This window comes from Tamandua tetradactyla, chromosome 6, assembly GCF_023851605.1.
Source record: "Tamandua tetradactyla isolate mTamTet1 chromosome 6, mTamTet1.pri, whole genome shotgun sequence".
Taxonomy (NCBI): Eukaryota; Metazoa; Chordata; class Mammalia; order Pilosa; family Myrmecophagidae; genus Tamandua; species Tamandua tetradactyla.
Genome location: NC_135332.1, coordinates 134,472,196 through 134,485,672, shown reverse-complemented (window position 1 = coordinate 134,485,672; position 13,477 = coordinate 134,472,196). Strand labels below are relative to the sequence as shown.

At 38.1% G+C, this 13,477-nt stretch overlaps 1 protein-coding gene across 2 annotated transcripts in view; it reads left to right on the top strand.

Annotated features, from left to right (window-relative positions):
* The first annotated feature begins 121 nt into the window (after positions 1-121).
* The window catches only part of PIP4P2 (phosphatidylinositol-4,5-bisphosphate 4-phosphatase 2), an 84,169-nt gene continuing 70,813 nt past the window's right edge, over positions 122-13,477 (top strand). For both annotated transcript variants that reach the window (XM_077167174.1, XM_077167172.1), the window contains exon 1: positions 122-308. In XM_077167174.1, the coding sequence (XP_077023289.1) occupies positions 203-308 (106 nt within the window). In that variant the 5' untranslated portion in view covers positions 122-202. The remainder of the gene's footprint in view (positions 309-13,477) is intronic.

Sequence of the window (13,477 nt, the reverse complement as noted above, 5' to 3'; positions counted from 1 at the left end):
CCCTCCCCCCTCATGCTTCCCAGGGCGCATCCCCTCCCCCATCGCTCAGCCCCGCACTCCCCCCCACCCCGCCTCCTGCCTTGTGACACATCCTGGGCCCTTCCGGAGGCGGCAGCAGCAGCAGCAGCACTAGTCGCCTCCTCCACCGGAGCCGCAACCTCCGGCTCAGCCTCCCTTCGGCCTCGCTGCCGCTGCTGCAGTCATGGCTGCTGATGGGGTGGACGAACGCTCGCCTCTGCTGTCAGCATCCCATTCGGGGAGTGTCACTCCCACAGCCCCACCGTACTTACAAGAAAGCAGCCCCAGAGGTAAGGCCAGCGTAGACCTTTCCACTTTGCAAGGAAAAGCCTAGAATTCTAAAGACCTGGTTGCTCAAGCTTAGACTGTGGGAGACTGATGCTGGCTGTTCCTTGGGGAGGAGAATCTTTCTGCCTGATAGCTCTATTGCAGGGCTGTTCTGCGTGTGTGTGTGTGTGTGTGTGTGTGTGTGTGTGTGTGTGTGTGTGTGTGTGTGTGTGTGTGTGTGTTTCACGACTTCTTGTTGACCAGGGTAAATGATGTGACATGAATTTCCAAACCTGGGCTTTGCTGTTCTAGAGCAGCTCCTAAGTGCAGCTGGGAGGTGGTGCAAATCTTTCACAATCATTCACAAATCCTTTTGGGTTGCTGAGAGACAGGGGAGTACTGCTCACCTTGGTATCTGTCCTTGAGAGGGCTTTAAACTTGAAAAATATGCTTCTCTTACCATTCACTCACCAATGCTTGGTCCAATCAGGGAATAGCCTTAAAATGAATTTAGCTAATCCCCATTCCTGTTATGTGTGAAATGCCAGCCCTTCATTACTGCTACTTGTAAGGAGTATGTATTAGCTTTAGTTGTGAATAAAGAGAGATAACCTAAGTCTTGATAGAAGGAGCAGATGGGATATTTTAAATGTATATCTGGGTGAGGTTGAAATGAACTTCTCTGAAGTAATTCAAGTTGATACTGCATATATTTCTATTTTCTTTTATCAAGATAGAATAAAAAAAGATTTGATGGTAATTGAGCGAAAGGAGGGGATATCTATTTAATAAACTATTCAATCTCTTCAAAGATCTCTCTTTGTTCCAAGTCTTTTGGTTGATTCTTATAGTAGAAATAAGGTGGGGTCAGGAGTTATGGAAAATGGAAGGCAAGACTTTCAGAAATCACTTAGGGTAGTGAAAAGGTTGGTCAGATATGTCATTTTCAAATCTAGTGCTTAAGTGTATCTCAGTCCTTTTTGGCTGAATGTGAGGGATGTTTCAAAACATAAGAAGGCAGAAAGTTAATACTTTTGAAAATATGGGCAGATCGTGTTTCCTGTAACAAAACTTTGCCTAAGTTAAAGTTTGGAATTGGAATAGCTACAGAGCAGGCTAAAGTTGCCTAGTACTTAACTATCCCGTTTAACACATTATTGCTTGAAAAGCAACATTCTAGATCTTAATCCAGGACAAATCATAAAGCAGGAGAAAGGAAAGAGATGTTTAGCTGTGAATAATTTAGTGTGATCTATGCATTGTGAAACAAGGTGCAAATGGAAGAAACACTCACTGAAAACCCACAAATCATGTTTTTTGGTCAGCATTAAAGTTATGTCAGAGGATGCCTGCCAGATGGGGGAATTTCCTATAAAGGGCAAATTTGATATTAATATTTTACTATTACATAGGTTGTATGGTCTAGAATAGGTTTAAACACTCATCAGTGAATGTCATCACTTGACGTTATCAAGTCACTCTTTTAAGACAAAATATTTGACACTTGATTAAGAGACAGAATTGGGTTTAAGTCATTGTCGTATAACTTATTCTTGTGCTCTCTGCCTGGCTGATTATTTTTGTCTGTATTTTCAGTCAGTTAGTGGCTAAATTATTAAAAATTGGTTACATTCATGTGCCCGGTTACGGATTTCTTTATCACTTACCATGCATTTGTTTAACCTAATGCAGCTCCGGTGACTCCTTGAACTACACAATAGGGTACAAGTTCCAGTTTAGGCGTTGAGGAAAAGTAGTTTCATTCTAGAAAAATTTTAACAACCGCAGAAATTCAATGAGTTAGCAAAAAGCTTTTTCTACTTTGAGGTATACTAGATTTTTTTCCTAAGTGGTGAATGAAGCAGGTTAGTTCATTAGAAACACTAATTTCGTATGGTATAATAACAGGAAGGAAGAAGCAAAAATGAGAAAGAAAAGAGCTGTATGTACATTTTTGACAGAATACCTTTCCTTAGAAAATAATAAATAAGTATCTTCTAAAGATTATTTTACACTATTTCATTATTGGTTTAATAATAGGCTCAATTATTATACAAGATTGAATTCTAAAAGACCAGTATTATTAATTCGTTCAGTAATTTATTGGACACCTCGATGTGCCAGGCACTGCTCTAGGTGAACCACACAGATGAAACCCATACCCTTGTTGAGCCAACATTGTAATGAGGACAGAGAATAAATAAAGGTATGACACTTATTTCAGATAGTAAGGAAAACTCTGCTGTTAGACCAGGTGTTTTTAAGTAGTCGAAAACAATTAGAGTTGAATGTTGGAAGTCGAAAGATCAAAAACAGAATCCACATTTTGATAATGAACTTTGCTTTATGAGTTTATGATACCATTGATAATTCTTTTTTTTTTTTTTAAAAGAAGTTAAGAGCCATAACTAGAGGACATTTTCTTCAACCTAACCCTTTACTATCTACATCACCTTCTAAGAACAGAAATCTGAGCTTCCACCCTGTTCTACTTTGCTAGCTGTCAGAATGCAATATACCAGAATCAGGATGACTTTTAAAAAGGGAAGTTTTATAAGTAGCTAGTTTACAATTCTAAGGCCAAGAAAATGTCCAATTAAAACAAATTTACAGAAATGTTCAATCAAAGGTATCCAGGGAAAGATACCTTGGTTCAAGAAGGCTGATGAAGTTCAGGGTTTCTCTCTCAAGTGGAAGGGCATGTGGCAAACACAGTAGGAGTTTCTCTCTCATCTGGAAAGGCACATGGTTAACACATCAGGGTTTCTCTCTCATCTGGAAGGGCACATGGCGAACACGGCATCATCTGCTAGCTTCTTCTCCTGGCTTCCTGTTTCATGAAGTTACCCGGGAGACATTTTCCTTCTTCATCTCCAAAGGTCACTGGTTGGTGGACTCTGTTTCTCATGGCTATGTCATTCTGCTCTGCTCTCTCTGAATCTCCCATTCTCCCAAATGTGTCCTCTTTATAGGACTCCAGTAAAAATCTAGTATACCTCAAAGTAGAAAGAGCTTTTTGCTAACTCATTGAATTTCTGCAGTTGTTAAAATTTTTCCAGAATGAAACTACTTTTCCTCAACGCCTAATCAAGACCCACCCAAATGGGTGGAGACATGTCGTCACCTAATCCAGCTTAACAACTGCTCGTGATTAAATCACATCTCCAGGAAGATGATCTGATTACAGTTTCAAACATACAGTATTGAATAGGGATTATTCTACCTTTATGAAATGGGATTTTGATTTAAACATGGCTTTTCTAGGGGGCATACTTCCTTTCAAATGAGCATACACCGCAAAATGAACTATACCATTTCAGCTGGAAAGTTGGTGGAGTGTTTATTTCTAGACAAGTTATTGATAATGTGGTGGAGAGCAGTTAGTATTATGCATCTGATTTTAGCATAAGCAGAATCATGTTTCTGCTATCAGTACTAGATTTCTGCGTAAAGTAGGAATCACCTCTCCCAAGATTATGATACGCCACTCCTAACACTTCTCAGTTTATGTGAAGGCAAAGAAATTAACATCGAAGGTAGTTTCAGACTCATTTGGAAGGAGATTGGAAAAATATCAGAAAACTTATGCAATCTGGATGCATTTAATTGATTTGTTTATACATTTGCTAATTTTATGTAGGATATGGCAAAAGAATATGTCCTCTACATCTTTGAGATTTCATCTGTGAACAATGGTTTATATTTTGGGTTGTTTAATTATTTATGCATTAAATATGGAAAAGTGTTTTGAGATTACACACTCCATATAAATTTATAAAGGGAAAAAGTCATTTTTATTCAGAGACAGTGATTTAGTTTCTTTTTAAATTCATTCAGCAAAATATTTATTGAGTATTAGCCAGGCTCTGTGGTAGGAATATAGAAATATACATGGCTCTTGTTCCATTCAAGTAGGAGAGTTAGAGACATAAATCAAATAATCACCTAAATAAATGCAAAACAACAATGAGGATAAGGATGGTGCCGGAAATATACTACTGCCATGAGAGTATAATAAGAAGACTTAACTAGGTTAGGGAAGTCAAGGAAGACTTTTGTGAGGGAAGGTGTCTTGATTGAGATCTGAAAGTTGAACAGGAGTTAACTTGGCAAAAAGAGGATTGGAAGAACATTCTAGACAAAGGAACAAGCATGTGCCAAAAGCTTTTAGCAGGGTGGAGTAAGGTTTGTGCCAGGAACTAAAAGAAGGCTCATGTGGTTAAGGTGAAAACAGCAAAAGTGAAGGTGCTACAAAATGGGGTTGGGGAGGTAGGTATAGTTGGTAATCTCCGGTCCCTCCCCCCACCACTTCCACAATATCTTAAAGATATTAGCCTAAAATCATTAGGGTAGTTTGCTCCCCTTTAATCTGGACAGATCCTGTGACTTGCTTTTGACCCATAGAATAAGGTAAAAAGACACTGAATAATTTGAAGCTGGGTCAGAAGAGGTTTTGTAGCTTCTGCCATGGTCTCTTGTAAAGTGTACTTTAGGGAAAGTCACTTGCCAAGAAAGAAGTCTCACTTACCTGAGACTCCCATGCTTGGTGGAACCCTAGACGTGTGTGAAGACGTCATTTTGGATGTTCAGCCCAGTTGTACGTGCAGGTGACTCTAACCCTAGCCAACTTCTTCCGGAAACTGCATGAGATTCTCCAAGGGAGAACTACCCACCTGAGGCTGATCAATCCACAGAACCATGAAAGACAGTATTAAATTGCTATTTATAGCCATTTACTTTTTTGGATTTGTTATACAGCAATAGATGAACAGAACAGTTAAGTATGAGTCATTCCATACAGGGCATTGTTGGTCTTGCTAAGAAATTTTGCCATAAGCAAAGGAATGGCCTAATTAGATTTGTGTTTTCAAAGGGAAAAAAAAATCACTCTTTTTACACATTAAAGAATAAATTAGAGGGGAGGCTGGAGTGGATGAGGCTGGATGACTTGAGTGGTGTTGAAATAATTCAGGTAAATCTGGGGAATTATGATGGTCTCTTGGACTCAGGTGGTGACAGAGTTGGAGACAAATGAGATGGTGTTAAGAAGGAAACTTTAACAACTTGATGATGGATTGAATAAGGGAGTGAGACAGAGGTGGCAATGGTATCTCACAGAATTCTGACTTGCACAACTAGAATGTATAAGTGCCTATACTGAGACTGAGAACAGCAGAGGAGGACCAAGCTTTGGGCATCACAGATCATGAGCTTAGTTTTAGTCATGATGCACTTAAGAAGCTTTTTAGTTATCCAAGGAGAAGTGTCAGATAGGCAATCAGATCTGTTTGTGTAGGGCTAAGAAATGAGGCCTGGGTTGAAAATATATAATTATGAGTTTACATATAGGTGGTGCTAATTACGTGGATGTGGATTCAGAGCTTCCCAAGGCCCCACCAGGATGCCACAGGATGTGGTGCGAATGGACCACACATGTGCTAAGATGTGATTACCCTGAGCCTTTGGGGCAGCTGAAGCTTTCAAGCCAGTAAAGGCCAGTTCTGAATAGACATACAAATATTGTTATTTCCTCTGGGGGCTACAATGTGATAGAGTTGGGTTTGGGATCTATGTGATCCCCTAAAGAGAAAGAATAAAGTAAGGAGAAGAGAGAGCCTAGGACAATGCCTAATTAGAGCAAGATGAACCTACCAAAAACCTGCTAAGTAGCTGCCAGCTTGGGAAGAGAAAATCTAGGAGATTATACTATCATGGAATCAAGGGTAAGAAAACACTTCAAAAAAGAGGGAGTGGTAAGCATGTCAAAGTTACAAGAAAAAACAAATATGATAAAGCCTAAAAAAAATATCAATTGAACTTAGTGTCATGGAGATAACTGGTAACCTTAGAGAGAGTTGTTTATTTTTGCTTAACTCAAGGCCTTTTTTAAGAATTGAAGAATTATTCATTTCTGTCTAATGTAATATTTTAGTTTATATTTATTTTAATTGGAGAGTTACCTTGAAGCAACTTAACTTCAATGAAAATGAGAATTCTCCTGTATTCTGAGACACATTTAGGTTGCCTGTGAATATAATTGTGTTTTAGAAGGCATTGCCTTTCCTTTTCACTTTTTAAAAATGTGTAAATTTGAATTATTTGAAGAAATGCTCTCAATGATTAGAAAAATTGTTTCCTGCCTTGAGAAATAGATTGATATGTATTCTTGTACTTCTTATTTAGAAATTCTACAATAAAGAAAATATGCTTTCAATCATTCTCTTATGTTCTAAACCTGGAGAAATCTAAGGTTAGAGATTGTGCCTTAATGTAAAGTGGAGCAAATTCTTAAGTCATTTAGAACTATTATGCCCTAAGCCAGACTTTAATTAACTCAAACCCTTGAATACATTTTGGTTGTCTTTCTAATTTCTGAATCTCCCTGCATCCTTGCAGCGTGTGAGGTTGGCTATAGGTTGACAGGAAGAAATGATGCAGACTCTGATACCCGTAGTGCACACACCACCCACTGTAAGGTTAGAGTCAAGTCTCACTGTATTTGCCAAGGATCCTGGAGCTCTCTAGAAGCCCAGTTGTCCCAATGAGCAGAAAAAGAAGCAGCTATTTGAAAGCAGTTGCCTGAGGCTCCCCAAGGCCCTAATAGGGATGCACAGCTGCTATGATACTGAGCAAGGCAATGTCTTGCTGAATAGGAGAAACTTAATTTTGTGCTGTGCTAACGTTAATGCCCCATTTAAGCTAGTGTTTACAAACTGGTTCTTGAATCGAAATCTGCTTCATTGAGGCCTTAACTTCGGGAAGGGAAAAAAAGCCCAAACATTGGTGAAGTATATCTTCCTCAAGCTTTTCAGTGTAGTGGGAAGCCCGGTTCCTATTATAATCCTTTTCCATTATTCTGCAGGCTTCAGGCTCCATGGTTCTTCTGTTCTGTTTTACAATGCCCACATTTCCTCCTGGCTCTCCCCAGCAGCTTTAAAACATTCATCAAGAAATGTTTCATTCATTCAGCTACCCTTTCAAATATTTGAGTGCCTATTATATTGTTCCAGATGGTGGGGAGCATACGTTCCCCTAAGAGACACAGACTGTAAGCATTATAATTTCAGGGAGTTAAGAAAACAAAGCAGGCTATGAGGATAGAGCATAACTGGCCTGGGTGGGAGAATATTTCCGATGAAGTGCTGGAGAGAGGTACCCGAGAGATAACAACTGCTCAGAGGCCTGAAAAATGAGGAGGAATCAGCCATTTGAAAATTTAGGGAAAGGGTGTTCTATGTAGAGGAAGAAGTATAAAGATGTAGTTGAATAAACAAGGAGGAAATGGTTAGGGGGAGTGTGACAGATGAGGATAGAATGGGAAGACAAGGGAAGACCATGGAGCTGTGTGGACTACCACAAGAAGATGGAATTGTGTTCAGCAGATGATGGGATGCCATGTAGGTTTTGGAGCAAAGTAGAGACATGAAGTGTTTTACTTCTTAAGAAGAGCATGCTTGTTGGTATATGGAGCATGGACTCTTGGGGGGTAAGCGTGGCTAATAAGGAGGCTGTCAGATAGAATAGGCAAGAGGGAATGGTAGTCTGTACTGGGGTAGAGATGGGGGAAGCAGTGACATATGGTTGGATTTAGGACATATTTTGAACGTGGAGCAGGACTTGCTGATGAATGGAATCAGTGGAAAGGAAAAGATCTAAACGTCTCCCCAAATGACCTAAGCATAAGTTTAAGGTGGTGCTTTTACCTGAAATGGGCAAATTGGTGGAAGAGTTGGTTGGGGGTGTATGTGGGAGGGGGAGAAGGACAGAGGAAACATATATTCTGTTTTAGCAGTGTTTTGTTTAAAATACCTGGTAGGCATCATAGAATTGGAGCTGACGCTTGTAGGCAGTTTGATCTGGAGTCTGAGGAGACATTGGGGCTGTTTTTCAATGCCTGGTAACACTTCACTGTGGTGGGAGATGATGTTATCAATTTCCCAGTTATTTCTAAGGACCATGCAAACTCTTTTCAGGGACGTCATACCTTTAGAGTAGAGCATTCTGATAAAATCTTGCAAGATTTGCCAGATGGATACAGATGTTGAAGAGAGTTAGCAAGATAGATGTTCTTAGCTATCTTTGAGGACAATAAATAACTATCTGGGAAGAGATCCAAATGGAAACTCTAATACTTTCACTTTGGGGAAAAACAGAAAACCCTGGATAGTTTGTCCTCAGATGTTTTGTGTTTTGTTTTTATAATGACCAAGAGATATTAAATAAACTGGGTATAACAGCCCATGAATAGCTCTGAAAGGGAAATAAATTCTGCCTGCTGTTGTCTGTTCTTTTGAGAATGCTTTTCTGCCTCTATTTTTTTTTGAATAGGAGATTGTTGCTTTGGCACTTTTCTAGACTATCTCTTTTCCTTGGTTGCTGCTGTAAATGAGCCTCTTTTATGCTGTAAAAATAAGAAATATATGAATAAGAAGTGGAAAGCATAGCTTCTCTTCCTGGACTTCAGGTGAGTTCTCCCAAGCATTGCATAGCTAAATTCCTTGATAGTCTCAGAGAATATCTGCCACCAGGTGAAGGTTTGGTCATTATAAAGAATATGAGTCCTGAGACTTTCCTTTCTTTCTTATCTCTGCCAGTTACTAGCTGTTTGATCTTCGAATAGTTACTTTACCTCTCTGGGTCTTAGTTTCCCACAGTTCAAAGAGTAGCTTAAACTAGATATTATATTATTATGTTCCCTGTTGCTTTTATATTTTATGATGCAGTTGTTCTTTGTAAGGAATCTAGGGATACTAGGGGAATATATTTGTAGCTGTAAAATGTAGACACATATTGCCCTCTTTCTTATTTTACCAGAGCAGCTATCACAAATACACAATGAGTTTGCACTGAACAATAGGAATTTATTGGCTCATGGTTTTGAGGCTAGAAGGGGTCCAAAATCAAGATATTGGTAAGGCTTACTTTCTCCTGGAGCCTAGTGTTCTGGTGCTGGCTGCCAGTAGTCCTGCCTGCTCTTCTTGTTGCCTGTGACTTCCTGCTTCAAACTGTGGTCTTCTCTGACTCTGGCTTCTGGTTTTTACTCTTTATAAGGCCTCCAGGATTCTCATGTAGGACCCACCTTGCTTCAGCTAGCCACACTTTAACTAAAAATGACATCTTCAAAAGGTCCTATTTATAATGGGTTACACCCACAGGAATGCAGATTAGGATTAAGAACGTGTATTATTGGGGCACATCGTTCTCTCTTACTTCACTCTCTGACTTCTGATGTCCCTCTTTCATTTAGATTACTGTCCTTTTTTCAGTACCCTTTTGGAAACTGGAGAGATAGTGTCTTGACCATTAGGGAATGTTACCCACCTCTTTTAGGGATCAGAAGCCCAACTAAGACACAGTGTTTTATGCCTCTGTAGAGTGTGTTCGCATGTAGCTCATGACTGGTTAAGGTAGTTTGTTCTGAGCAAATTATTTCTTCTGTCTATATTTTGGGAAGTTGAGATATTTAATCTTGGTAGATTCATAATATGGCTCTAATAATAGTGTACAAGAAAGCCCTTAATTGTTTTATATTTGAATGTGTGATTTCTATACAGGGAGAATTTTGAGTAAGGCATGTTAGAAGATGAAATATCATAGGTTGAGATTAAGTGCTAAAATTCACAATCAGAAGAAGAAGCAATATGTGAAGATGATTGTGAGTAGATTTAAAGTGAGAAGATTTTTACAGATACTTGAATTATTAATCTTAGACCATTGGCTGTTTCCCAAATATACATTGATTTCTATTAAATTGGTAATATCACTCAAATTATACCTTTCCTAAACATTTTGAACTCTAATAAGTGTCCAAGTAGCTATGTGTCCCAACTGACTGGATAGTTTTGCTCTCATAATCTATAGGTTTATAACTTTTAGAGCTCAAGGAGATCTTAGAAATCAGCTAGCTGTATAGTTCAAGAAATCTGTAGTTGAAGGGCTCAATAATTTGGCTAAGGCTACACAGCTAGTATATAACAGAGCTAGGAATAAAACTGAGATTTTATTGGCTTGTCCAGTTTTAACTTACTATGTCATGTTTAATTTATAGGATCTATTTTCCACTACAGCATGTTGAATTTGTAGAATGGGAACAGACCCTAAAGATCTAAAGACCTAACCTTCCTGTTTAGTAGGCAAGAAAACTGAGGTCCATTTTGTTGATCACGTCTATGTGCAAGACGTTGTACTAGGTGCTTAGGGGCTGCTAAGGTATGTCAGTCATGGAGGGTCTTTGCTTTCAAAGAATTTACAGTTTCAGGAGCAAATCACACTACTATTTGCTGCCTTCTTGTTACAGAAGTGACTGAAAGAATAAAGGAGGTAATAGCTAATTCAATGAAGGACAATGACACATTTAGAGAAGATAAGTGATTTGCCAAGACCACGAACTGGTTACTTTCAGGGTGAGACTAGAAAAGGGCTTTCTTTCTCCTGCTGAATTTTCCCCATATGTTATACTGACTTCCTCAGGTTGAGAGACTAACCAATTCTGTCAATCTTTCAGGAAAATGAAGCCAATACATTTGAGTGTTTCAAAAGATAGAAAAATGTTTTGTTTTGTTTTTTTAAAGAAGACAAAATGTTAAATGTTTTAGGGGATGCTCTGAAAAAAAAAGTTGGTAAAACTTTTGGAGTTATGTGCACAAAGAAATCTAGAGCAATGACCAGTGCCATTTCATATTTAGCGATTTTAGAATTATAGATTTCTAAGGTTGCCCATGGCCTTATAGGTCACCCGGCCCAACCTTGTTACTAAGGCTTGAACACATTTCATCTAAATAAATGACCCCCCATGACTACCCATTAAGTCTTGGTTTAGCTCTTTTTTTTTTTTTAGAAATATATTTCTGCTATTGAATTGAAATTCAGCTTCTTAAATCTAAGGAGGAGAAGAGTACAGATATTAAAAGCATGAAATTAGGGATTTGAGCACCTTGGTTTGAATCATGGTTCTACCTCCTACAAGATATGTAACTTTAGGAAAGTTCTAAAATTTCTCCCTATCTGTTTCTCTCCCTACCTGTAGAATGGGGATGATGATGATGATGATAAAAAATCTAATCTCATAGGAATATTGTTGGGATTTAAGTTAGTGTATCAATGAATGCATATTTGTGAGTTCTGGGATATAGTAAAGATCTAATAGTGGAGAGTTTTGCCTCTTCTGGTCATCTGAACAAGCTCATTCCTCTTCCATAGGATACCTTACCATCTCAATCTCATTCTGAGACTTGTCTTTAGTTCTTTAAACCAATGCTCATATGACCTGCTTTTGACTTTATTATTGTTGTGGCTATGCTTCTCTAAATATGCTGCCATTATCACCTCCCTGAGTAAGATATACTACTTTATCATTAAATCTAAAATGCATTCAATTTATTAATATTATTAATACATTTATTCATTTACCCACTTCTGGGAATTTATCCTACAGCTATATGTGCATAGGAATGAATTGATATTTGTACAAAGTTATACATTGCCACAACGAAAAAACAAAAGATTGGAAACAATTGTTACTGTGTCTAACTATTGCTGTGTAATGAGTACTTAAAACAATATCATTCATTTTTTTGTTTTTTTGCTTACAAATTATTATTTGAGTAGGGCTTGAAGGAACAAATGATCTCAAGTTGTAAGTGTCCGGGAATTACTCAAATGACTGGCATCTTGGAGAGTTGGGGGCTAGTGGGCATTTCTCTCTTTTCCCACAATCACAGGGCTTCTCCATGCAATCTGTCCATGTGGTCTCATGAGCATGACAACCCCAGAGTTAACTGGACTTCTTACATGGCACTTTAGGGTACTAAAAGCAAGTGCTTAGAGAACAAAATGGGATATGTATGGTCTTTTATGATCTACTCTCAAAATTCAGCTATAATGTCACTGCTGTCATGCTCTATTGGCCAAAACAATCACAAACCACCCAGATTCAAGGTGAGGGAACATAAACTTCACTTCTCTATGGGAGGAGTGTCAAAGAATTCGTAACTGTGTTGTAAAACCACCACAATAAGCTGCGACATAGCCACACAATGGAATGCTCTCCAGCTAGAAAAAAATTAGGAAGCTTTTTGTAGACCACTGTGGAAAGATTTCCAGGAAAAATTGTAAAGTGAAAAAAGAAAGATAAAAAATGTGTATTAAGTGTTCTTCCTTTAGCATAAGGAAGATGGAGGAAATGAGAATATGCATATGTGTGTATTAACTATACTAGCCTAAAGAAACACCTGAGGACACATAAAACTATTGTAAATGAGAATCTCTGAAGTAGGGATAGGGTAGATGGGGAGAGATGCTGGCATAAGAATTCTGAACATATACCTTTTTACATCTTTTATTTTTGAAATCTAAGAAACCATTGCCTAGCACAATGAAGATGCTTCCCTATGTTTTCCTCTAGGAGCTCTGTAGTTCTAGCTCTTTTATTTAGGTCTTTGATCCATTTTGAGTTGATGTTTTGTATATGGTATAAGGTAGGGGTCCTCCTGTCTTTTACAAATGGAGAGTCCATTTTCCCAGCACTATTTATTGAAGAGGCTATTCTTTCCCGCCTTATGAAAAATCATTTGGCCCTAAGTGTGAGGGGGATTTCTGAGGCTCGGTTCGATTCCATGGATCTTTATGTCTTTCCTTATGCCAATACCATGCTGTTTTGATTTCTGTGACTTTGAAATAAGTTTAGGATTGGGAAATATGAGTCCTCCAACTTCATTCTTCCTTTTCAGGATAACTTTAGCCTTTTGGTATTCCTTACACTTCCATATAAATTTGATGGTTGGCTTTTCAATTTCTATAAAGAAGGTTCTTGAACTTTTTATTGGGATTGCACTGACTCTGTAAATTGCTATGGATAGAGTTGACATGTTAACAATATTTAGTCTTCTAATCTGTGAATACAGAATGTCCTTCCATTTGTTTGCTTCTTTAATTTCCTTGAGCAGTGTTTTGTAGTTTTCTATATACAAGTCCTTTACATCCTTGGTTAGATTTATTCCAAGACATTTGATTCTTTAAGTTGCTATTGAATGCAAATTTTTTTTCTTGATTTATTCTTCCTATTGTTCATTGCTTGTGTGTAGAAACACTACTAATTTTTTAGTATTGGTCTTGTACCTGCCATTTTGCTAAATTCATTTCTTAGCTCTAGGGATTTTGTTGTCTATTTTTCAGTATTTTCTGTTTATAGGAT